The following is a 10,998-nucleotide window of genomic DNA, read 5'->3' as shown; positions in this document are numbered from 1 at the left end:
TTTTAAATCGAGTGTCTGATTCAATGTTTAAAAATGATGACTTGCTATGGTAAATGCACTGATGTAGCGCTTTTCTACTCTTCTGAGCACTCAAAGCACTTTGTGCATTCACCCATTCACTCCAGCACATTTTCTGAGCGCTTTCTAACTAACACACACTCATACTCCGATGGATGCATCAGAGTATGGAGAGTAATTTGGGGTTAGCATCTTGCCTAAGGATATGTGGCATGCAGTCTAGTGGAAGCCAGGAATTGAACCACCAGCCTTCCGATCAGTAATGACCTGCACTACCGGCTGAGCTACAGCCATAAAGTGCTTTGCTTAACAAAGTGTGGACATCGAGCCAGCGTTGGCTTCAGTAATCCTCGTGACGGTGACAGCTGTGCTGGGACTTCACTAACAAATACAAAAACTTATTAAAAAAGCATAAAAAACAGGTCAAACTAATGATGTTTGATTTGTGCATTTTTTTATGCGATCATATTTTTGCTGCCTGACGCTCTGATTTATATAAGAGCCACTAAACTCAACCTGAGCAATGACGCCCTGAGGCATGATGGGAGGAAACTGAGGCTGCAGCGGTGCGGGGCATGAAGCAGCCTGCAGAGTCGCTGCAGCTGCTGCCAAAACCCTGCGAGGGGTTTAAATAAAGTTCGAATGAAGGGCGAGAACAGTGACGCCAACATGACTGTGTAGGCCCAGCAGGGGGCAGCACCATCCTTCAGACTGACACCTGCTGGGCTCACCTGACTCTCAGTTCAGGTTTTTCAGCCACTTTGTACCCCGAATGCTTTACATATAAAAAATGACCTTATTAAAAAATGTATTTGACCCAGAAGGAAAAACATAATCAGTTGTCCCACACTTTACCCAGAATGCACTGCAGGGACGCTGCAGGTTACTCTGATGCTTCTGACTCCCTGATTGGAGGAAAACTGAGCGCTCTTCTTCTCTGAGCTTAAAGACGTGGCGGTCAGCTGTGCTGGCGCTGAAATAAAGACACACTCTGAGTTTTTATGTGAACTCTCGGTTTATTGTCAGCACTCTGAGAGGAGACGCCGATTGGCTGTCTGCAGCAGCTCAGCTGGTTAGGACAGAGGAGGACGTGGAGGAAGAGGAGGACACCACCTTCCCGTCAACCACCTCCTGGACCACCGTCACCACCCGCTTGGTCGTGCTGCTCGAGGACTTGGTGGTGACACTGCGGACCAATCAGAACAGAGCACAGGTTAGCGTCTGCATCGCCCATTAGCTTCAGCTTCACTCATCGAAGCGCGAGTCTCACCTGCTGGTGGCTTCTCCGTCCAGCAGCCTCCTGTACTCAGCGATCTCCATCTCCAGCCGGGTCTTGATGTCCAGCAGCATGCGGTACTCCTGCCCCTGCCGCTCCAGGTCGGACCTCAGCTGCGTCAGCTGCTCCTCCAGTGACATCACCTGCAGGACAACAGAGTCACAGGTGAGACCGAAGAGCAGCGTGCTCAGGTACAACCCGCAAGCTCAGGATGAACAGCGACTCACCTGCATCTGGTACCTGGAGAGCTGCATGGAGTAGCGGTTCTGCGTCTCAGCCAGAGAGGCCTCCAGCGACGCTTTCTGCAGAGAAACGCAGCGTTTGTGAGGTCAGCTGATCAAAAGCTACACCTGCAGTCAGACCCTTATTCAGATTTGACTCATCTCAGCCGTTCCTATCCTAAAACCTAGTTGTGTGGATGCTTTAAGGCATCCACACTATTGTTTTCCTGTTTCTCTTTATTCTTTATACTTTATTCTAGTTGCTTCCGTACACTTTTTGGCACTTAACTACTTCCACAATTTTCAGCCGATTTTCACCGTTCAACTTTTAAACTATTCTGCTATTTTTGCTCTTTCCGGCTATATCTTTTGGTATTTTTCACTATTATACTTTTTAAAATATTCCACTTTTTTCCTTTAATTTGTCCCATTGAAATGAATGGGAATTCTGCTAAAACTTTCTTGTTTTTGCAACTTAACTACTTCCTCATATTTTCACGTAGAACAACCATTCAAACTTTAAAATGTTCACAAATTATTGGGCTATTCAGGTATAAATCAGCTTTTTCAAATCTTTTACCGTTTTACTTTTATGCCTCTTAAAGTTTTCAGTTGCAAAATTGTGATTTTTCACAAAATACATGCGTTGTTATGGTTGCTATGCACTTGGCTTCCAGTGTGCCACTGAAGGTTTCGCAGTCTTCTCTTCATGTCCGAACAACTGTTTGCTACTTGCTCAATTTTCACTCAACTTCCACAAATTATACATCAAAACGTAGGTATTTTTGCTGGCTTTCAGAAAATGTCACCATCATTGTTGTGAGATTTATAGAATTTTGGCAAATCTCCTCAGACCAACACAAAGTCTCAAAACTCTCCATAGAAAGTCAATGGAGAGTTTGTTCAAAATCACCGCTGGATTTCTGTAATGAGAGGCATATTCGAATCGTCATATCTCCTTAACGAAGCGAAGTTCAAACATGAGGCTTGTCCCAGTATATCTTCAGACACTCCTGACGCTCACAATTCAAGAATGTTTTTCTCACCTATTACCGTTCTGAAATGAGTTGGACTTGTTTGAGGGTAGGAAATTCGTCCTTCGCTCAGATTTCTTCAGATTTCAAACTCTGGAAATGAACCACTTTTTTCTCTCGTCATATCTTTTTGATGGATTTCCACAGAGACTTGAAAATTTCCATGACTGTTCACCAAAGCCTGCTGTCTCTTACGGTGAAAGAATGATATCGATACTCCAAATAGATTTAGAGTTACAAAGCGTTGTTTGAGGGCAGGTCAAGGCAGTTTTTGCTTCGCTCTACTCAGTTATGGTGCATTAGAAGTCAAATATCTTTAATAATTCATATTTTAATGATAAATTGTCAACACTGGAAGATTCCCCCATCTCTTCTGAACAAAACGGTGTAAGAATGACCGTTCTAGCCCCTACGGTTAGGAAATTATGGTCATTTGTTTGAGGGGAGTCGTCACTATGAGAAATAGACTGCAAAAGTCCTGTGTCTCTCTGTGCTGCATGCACCTGTTTTGGCGGGAAAAAGTGCACAGGCTCTCTGATTGGTGGATTCAAATTCAGCAGCTCCCAGTCTTTGACCTAGAAACATACTCCTCTCTCCCTGTGTGTGTGTGAGTGTGAGTGTGTGTGTGTGTGAGTGTGTGTATGTGTGTGAGTGTGAGTGTGTGTGTGTGTGTGTGTGTGTGTGTGAGACAGAGAGAGAGAGAGAGAGAGAGAGCCTTTTTATGGGATGATCTCATTGCAAGATTTAAATTCAATATATTTAGACTGCTTGACTGAATTGGATCTTGTGTGTGTGTGTGTGTGTGTGTGTGTGTGTGAGAGAGAGAGAGAGAGAGAGAGAGCGCCTTTTTATGGGATGATCTCATTGTAAGATTCAAATTCAATATATTTAGACTGCTTGACTGAATTGGATCTTGTGTGTGTGTCTCTCTGTGCATGTGTGTTTGCATGTGTGTCCATATTTGTGATTCTGTGGCTGTTATATTTTTTTTGCCGATTTTTTTCATTTAACAAGTATATTTTAGGGACCCTCAGCATGTTCAGCATTTTTTCAGCTGTCCATTTTGCTTTTCCAATTTTTCTGTTTAAGTTATCACTATTGTGCTAAATCATACTATTTCTCCTATTTTATAAGATTTGTGTTAATTTAGTATTTCTGCCAAATATAGTATTTCTTATTAATTATAGTTTGTCTACCAAATCATAGTACAGCATTTTTGCTTTTTATAGTATTTGTGCTTAATATAGTATTTCTGCTAAATGTAGTATTTATGCTTAATCATACTATTTCTATATATTTCTGCCAGGCAGCCAATCCTCTGTGAGGACTGAGACATTCAAATGCACATATCAGGGCCTGCACGGCTTCCCAGCCAGCCAATCATATCTGAGGTCTGCCGTTTCTTCTCTCGTCATATCTCAGCGACGGATGTACAGAGAGCAATGAAAATCGCGGTCAAAGTACACCAAAGTCCGCTGATTCACCCAGTACAAGAATCATGTTTCTAGTCCACCTAGTTTTTGAGTTACACAACGTTTTGTAAGTCCAAAAAACGGCACTTTTTGCCTCTCACCGCGATCTGATTCTGACTGCTCATCACCCTGTTTTTCAAGGCGCCCGCTCTCTCTCCCAGTGGCGCAGTTGGTAATGACACGGGTCTGCAACCCAGACGTCGTGGGTTCGATTCCACCTTAGTCAACATGTTTTTTTCCCTACAAATTAATACACTATCACAGACCAGTAATTCATATTCATCATTTATTACAATTCTGCAAACATTTAGCATTTTACCAGCTTTTCTAATATGGACCTCACATTCTTGTTAACACTCCATGGCACAAATACTCTTCCCTTTAGGCTCTGTGTATGTGTATCAATATTTCTCCCATGTTAAAGTATTACTCCTCCATAATTGTATTTCTGTTAAATCAAAGTACTTTTACTACATCTTGGTACTTCTGCTCAATCATAGTATTTCTGCTAAATCATAGTATTTCTGCTACTTTTTGGTACTTGTGCTAAATACAGTATTTCTGCTAAATCATACTATTTCTGCTATTTTATAGGATTTGAGGTAAATATAGTATTTCTGCCAAATATAGTATTTCTACCAAATATAGTATTTCTAATAATTATAGTTTTTCTCCCAAATCATAGCACAGTATTCCTGCTTTTTATAGTATTTGTGCTTAATATAGTATGTCTGCTTTTTATAGGATTTGTTCTTAATATAGTATGTCTGCTTTTTATAGTATTTGTGCTTAATATAGTATGTCTGCTTTTTATAGTATTTGTGCTTAATATAATATGTCTGCTTTTTATAGGATTTGTGCTTAATATAGTATTTCTGCTAAATGTAGTATTTATGCTTAATCATACTATTTCTATATATTTCTGCCAGGCAGCCAATCCTCTGTGAGGACTGAGACATTCAAATGCACATATCAGGGCCTGCACGGCTTCCCAGCCAGCCAATCATATCTGAGGTCTGCCGTTTCTTCTCTCGTCATATCTCAGCGACGGATGTACAGAGAGCAATGAAAATCGCGGTCAAAGTACACCAAAGTCCGCTGATTCACCCAGTACAAGAATTATGCTTCTAGTCCACCTAGTTTTTGAGTTACACAACGTTTTGTAACTCCAAAAAAACGGCGCTTTTGCCTCTCACCGCGATCTAATTCTGACTGCTCATCACCCTGTTTTTCAAAGCGCCCGCTCTCTTTCCCAGTGGCGCAGTTGGTAATGACACGGGTCTGCAACCCAGACGTCGTGGGTTCGATTCCACCTTAGTCAACATGTTTTTTTCCCTACAAATTAATACACTATCACAGACCAGTAATTCATATTCATCATTTATTACAATTCTGCAAACTTTTAGCATTTTACCAGCTTTTCTAATATGGACCTCACATTCTTGTTAACACTCCATGGCACAAATACTCTTCCCTTTAGGCTCTGTGTATGTGTGTGTGTATCAATATTTCTCCCATTTTAAAGTATTACTCCTCCATAATTGTATTTCTGTTAAATCAAAGTACTTTTACTACATCTTAGTACTTCTGCTCAATCATAGTATTTTTGCTAAATCATAGTATTTTTGCCAAATCATGGTTTTTGTGCCAAATCATAACATTTGTCTTATGTTATAGTATTACTACTAAGTGGAGGAATATCTGTCATTTTACAGTATATGTGCTGATTACAGTATTTCTGCTAAATCATAGTATTACTACTATATTATATTTTTCTTTCTAAATATAGCATTTCTGCTATATAATTATATTTCTGCTATGTTATAATATTTGTGGTAAACCAGAGTATTTGTGCTGAAACATAGTATTTCTGCCAAATGATAGTATTTCTGTCAAATTATAGTATTTGTGCTAAGACATAGTATTAATTCAAAATGACAATATTCATAGTTCATCACAGTGTCTCTGGTAAATCACAGTATTTCTGCTCTGTTGTACTATTTTTCTAAATCATAGTGTTTTTGTAATGCTTAAGTATTTTTGGCTAAATATATTCTTTCTGTTATCTTATACTATTTCTCCTAAATTCTTGTATTTTTGAGAAGTTATCATGTTTCTGGTAAGTTACATTATTTCTGCTAAGTTTTGCTATGCTATTGTATTTCTGCCAAGTATTATGTTTCCTCTAAGATATTGCAGTTCTGCTAAGTTATTCCATTTTAGCAAAGTTCCTTTGCTTCTGCAAAGTTTTTACAATTTCTGCAACTTTTCAGCTTTTTCAGCTACTTTTTGCATACAGCTTCAGCTTTAAAGCATCCACACTGCATTTTCGCAGGAAATGCAAATTTTTCTAGTTTTTATTGATCTTCCTCTCTGCTTTCGGTTTCAGTCTAAGTCAAACCTCGGCTCATGTGACCCGTCAGTGTTCAGACAGAAGATTAGAAACAGCCTGAAGTTCATCGGACGTTTTTCGCCCGCCTCTGTTCACAGCTCGCCCCTCTCTCTTTTACAGTGAACAAACTGAAGCTCCTCCAGCTGCAGAATGGAGGTCATGTGACACTCACCATGCCCAACATGGACTGCAGCTCGATCTGCAGAGACTGCAGTGTGCGCTTCACCTCCGTGACCTCTGACCTGGACGTCTGCAGCGAGGTGGTTTGAGTGATGACCTCTTTCTTCAGAGTCTCAGTCTGTGCAGGAAACACGCACACAGGTTAATACACAGGAGACGTCTGCGGTCACAGGAAGTGATGTCATGGTGGTAGGTACCTTGGTCTGGAACCAGGACTCGAGCTCTCTCTGGTTTTTGGCGGTGACGGCCTCGTAGTGCTCTCTGATCTCAGCCATGACCTTTGTGAGGTCCTGCTGTGGACCGACGTCCACCTCCACATGCACCTGACCGCTCATCTGATTCCGCATGCCGAGCAGCTCCTACACACACACACACACACTCAAGTTCAGCTAAAAACAAGTTTTCTTACAGTAAAAGAACAAAATCTGTGTTTGAGCATCTGCAACAACACTGATTTGACTCTCACACTCACCTCCTCGTGGTTCTTCTTCAGGAAGATTAGCTCCTCCTTCAGGCCCTCGATCTGCATCTCCAGGTCGCTCTTAGCCAGCGTCAGGTCATCCAGGACTTTCTTGAGCCCGCTGATGTCAGCCTCCACCGACTGATGCATGGCCAGCTCATTCTCATACCTGCATGAGGAGGATGGATCACAGGTGAGGCTCAGTGATTCAATCTGAGCTGCTGTGGCGCCACCTGCTGTTCAAACTCCCTAATATCATTGGACCTTTTCCCCTGCAGTAACAGGAGTATTAACAATGACACTCATATCAGAGGAGATCCTGCTCCTGTGCATGCTTTATTTCAAATGTTCACCATGACGCCTCTCTGATCTGCTGCTGCTGATGGAGACTCGAAGCATCATCTGAAGCTAGGGCTGCCAATTTTTTAACCATCAAATAAGGGACACAACAGAGTGTAAATATGCACTGTGTGTGACATCGCAGATAGAATGAACCAGATTTGCTCATTATACGGAATTTCCCAGTTGGCAACTCTATCAGAACGTCACCGATGCTCCGTCGATGTCTCCACCTGAAGCCTCATTTTGTCTCGAGAACCCAAAACATCTCATATTAGCACCACGTGGCGACAGTGGGGAGGAAGAAGTCCCTTTTTAACCCAGGACTGCTGTTTCATAACATAATGCTAAGTTATGTGCTAACATTAAGTAGCACATGATCTCAGACTTGTATCAGACATGTGGACTGATGGCTGCAGCAGCCTCTGCTGGGCGTCAGAGGAACTGCAACCCGCTCTGCGGGTTCCTGCAGACTCACTTTGTCCTGAAGTCGTCAGCAGCCAGCCGGGCATTGTCGATGCTCAGGTGAATGGCTCCGTTTTTCTTGGTGGCTTCCTGAATCTGGAGACAAAAAACATCGTAATGGATGAAGATCAAACTTTATTGATCCACATTAAGGTGCTTTTATTTTGTAATTACCGATGCAGTGCAGGTCTTTTACTTTGAAGAGTGTTTGTACTACAGGAATCACAAGGTCATGTTTCTTAATCAAGATAAATACTTGGCTGCCAGTGAAAATCAGCAGGGGGCGGGGCCACAGGATTACTGATTACTGCCCCGCCCCCTGCCAGTTCTAACCAATCAGACAGAGCAGTGATACTTTCCCATTTTCCATTTTTATTCACTTTTAATTTTCCAGATATTTCAGAACTTTTAATTAACCAAAAATTAATTCTAATTAAAACAGACTTTATTCATCTTTGTGAGGAAAACCCAGATTGTCAGAGATGACTGAGGTTCAGTTCAGAAAAGTAAAACCTCCTCAGACTGTGTGCTGGTTCACCCAGTTGGAGACTTCCTGCGTGATTAGATTTGACAGTTGTATAAATGCATTATTTTACTTTTAGTTTGTATTAACTGAGCTACAGCGTGTAGGTTTATGTTCTCTTTTCTAATTTTAGATCAGACATCCTTCAGTCCTCTGATTTCTGAAGGCACCTCTCCGGTTAAACGGGAGATTTGCTACCTTTGTCTGCAGCTCTTTCTGGGTTTTGTTCGGATGTGGGGTGAGGTGCAGTGCTGCTGAATGAAGCCTTTTGTTGTCCCTTCATGAACTAAAAGCAGCGTCCTGCGAGCGTAATCCTCAGATTTAAAAAGATGTGACCGTGGGGGCTGATGACTTCATTGAAGGACAGGTTAGCAGAAAGTTAAAGATCTAAGCTGGAAAGAAGGCTTCATTCAAAACAACCAAGGACCGCTCAGTGAGTCCGGAGGAAAATCATTAACAAAGTGTTTCTGTGAGAAACAAACTGAAGATGAGTGAGAAGTAAAGCCTGGATATGGCCTGTAGAGGGCGCTCTGTGTCACAGCTTGGAGAGAGTGTAGAAAACTAAAGTTCTGCAGAGGAACAGATCCTGAAGATGATGAACGACGTTCAAAGGAACAGGACGAAGCTCGCAGTGACATCATCATTAAACATGAAATATACAGAGGGTTAAAAACGGAGCGCAGGTGAGAGCACCTGTGGGACCAGCTGTCAGAGGGAGGATGAGGAAGCTTTACCTTTGCAGTGATGTTGCTGATGGTGACGAAGAAGGTGGTGTAGTCCCGGGTGGAGGGGCCGACCTTGTTCTCCAAAAACTGCCTGATCTTCAGCTCCAGCTCGGCGTTGGCCTTCTCCAGCTTGCGCACCTTCTCCAGGTAGGAGGCCAGACGGTCGTTCAGGTTCTGCATGGTGAACTTCTCGTTGCCGATCAGGCTGTCGTCCATGCCAGAACCGTTGTAGCTGACGGAGGACAAGTAGCCTCCGCCGAGTCCTCCGCTGAGGCTGCTATTGAGCCCTCCACCCACAGAGGAGGAGGAGATGCGGACTTGGGAGCCCCCAGCTCCACCGTACATGCTGCAGGCCCTCATGGAGCCGCTGCTGCCCACGGAGGACCTGACGGAGCGGGAGTATGAGCGGGTGAAGGAGGCCATGGTCGATGCTGCGTTCCTGCTGTAGCTGAAGACGACAGAGATCAGAGTGAGGAGCTGCAGAGCTCTCCTCCTTTTTATAACTCCTGCAGCCTAAGAGCTGTCACTCAAACAGAAGGTGAAGCTGGGCGAGGCATGGGGGGGGGGGGGGGGGGGGGGGTCACGGAAAAATGTAACCTGTAACACACTGATGCTTTTATCAACCCTGCTTCACCTGCAGGCTCGGCACGACCTTTGCATCCTGAAAGGAGGGAGATTAATGAGCAGACGACGCTTCAGCCAAAGCCTCGAGGAACAGCCCGACAGCAACAGCAGGCTGCGATCAGGCTCTCTGCTGCACACACGGGCCAAAGCTAGAATAAGGAGGCACCCTGCAGAGGAGCGATGACAGTGAAGCAGCTTAACACAAACAAAAACATGAATCTACAAAGTTACAATCAGTGCAAATCATCAAATATTCATCAGATAACCAGGGAACTGTTCAGAGCTCTGATGTTTTTAATGAAAGCTGTAAAATGTGACAGTTTGCTCTAAAGTGCAGGACATGGCTCGGTGGCCTGAGGGCACAGAGGCAGCGAAAAATCTCCAGATCCTCGAGCTGGAGGTCGGGGAGAGCGTCTCTGGACCTGAAAGCAGCTCCGCCTGTGAGCCCAACCTCGTGTTCAGGAACCAAAACACTGAACCAGCTGTATCCTCTCCAGGATACTTCAGGAGCTACCTGCAGGACAGATTGTCCCACTTTCATCATGCGAGCCTCTGAAGGTGTCAGAACAAACACGAGTTTAACCTTTAAAGGTTAAAGCTCTTAATCTGAACACACCCTAACATCCTTTATTCAGTCACATCAAATCTATGCAGGGATTTAGGAAAGGTTAGTCCAAATCCACCTGGGACCTTCTCCAAGTCGCTCCTGCAGACTCTGACATCACCTCTGTATGTGTTATCATATTTTTTATTTTATATCAGCAGCAGTAATCAGAGTACTCTCACAGAGAGCTGTGTACTGAGAACTCGGGGATATGAACACAGGTACGGTTTGCAGTGAGCTGATCGCTGACTGTTTTATGAGGCAGTTGAGGATTGAGAAATCCAAACACGGCCGACATGTCGATGAGCTCTGTGAGAAACGATCTGAGGTTATCAGGTGCGAACACACCTGTGGAGTCCGAGCAGGTCGAGGGTCGCTGCCGTCGGAGTAAAAGGAGGGCAAACACACACGTGGGCGTTCAGGAACGCCGTTCACTCAGAGAAACACATCAATAATTTCTAATTAAAGCCAAAACAACATGTTTTAATTTATTTAAAGCTGCTCTGTGAGTATCGTTCATGTAACCCTCTGTTTTCAGGCCGTTACGTAAGAAGATTGTCTCTTGCACTTTAGAACAACACGCAGCAACACTACATGAGCGGGAGGAGGAAGGTATGGGCCTGCGGCTTGGCTCACGCTGGCTTCTGCTCCGTGGGTGCTGGGTG

The 10,998-nt window shown here is 43.5% G+C and overlaps 1 protein-coding gene across 1 annotated transcript; it reads right to left on the bottom strand.

Moving 5' to 3' along the window:
• Positions 1–996: 996 nt before the first annotated feature.
• Positions 997–9,581, bottom strand: LOC146387906 (keratin, type I cytoskeletal 13-like). The gene is made up of 8 exons (XM_084924944.1): positions 9,115–9,581; positions 7,871–7,953; positions 7,066–7,222; positions 6,791–6,952; positions 6,586–6,711; positions 1,522–1,596; positions 1,289–1,437; positions 997–1,204 (listed from the first exon to the last, which is right to left on the bottom strand). Exons 1-8 carry the CDS (start codon positions 9,526–9,528, stop codon positions 1,084–1,086), a joined length of 1,287 nt encoding a protein of 428 aa, XP_084781070.1. The 5' UTR covers positions 9,529–9,581; the 3' UTR covers positions 997–1,083.
• Positions 9,582–10,998: the final 1,417 nt, after the last annotated feature.

Source organism: Perissodus microlepis, chromosome 4 (genome assembly GCF_051167445.1).
Source record: "Perissodus microlepis isolate ML-2025 ecotype Zambia chromosome 4, ASM5116744v1, whole genome shotgun sequence".
NCBI lineage: Eukaryota > Metazoa > Chordata > Actinopteri > Cichliformes > Cichlidae > Perissodus > Perissodus microlepis.
This window is presented reverse-complemented; position numbering and strand designations above follow the sequence as displayed.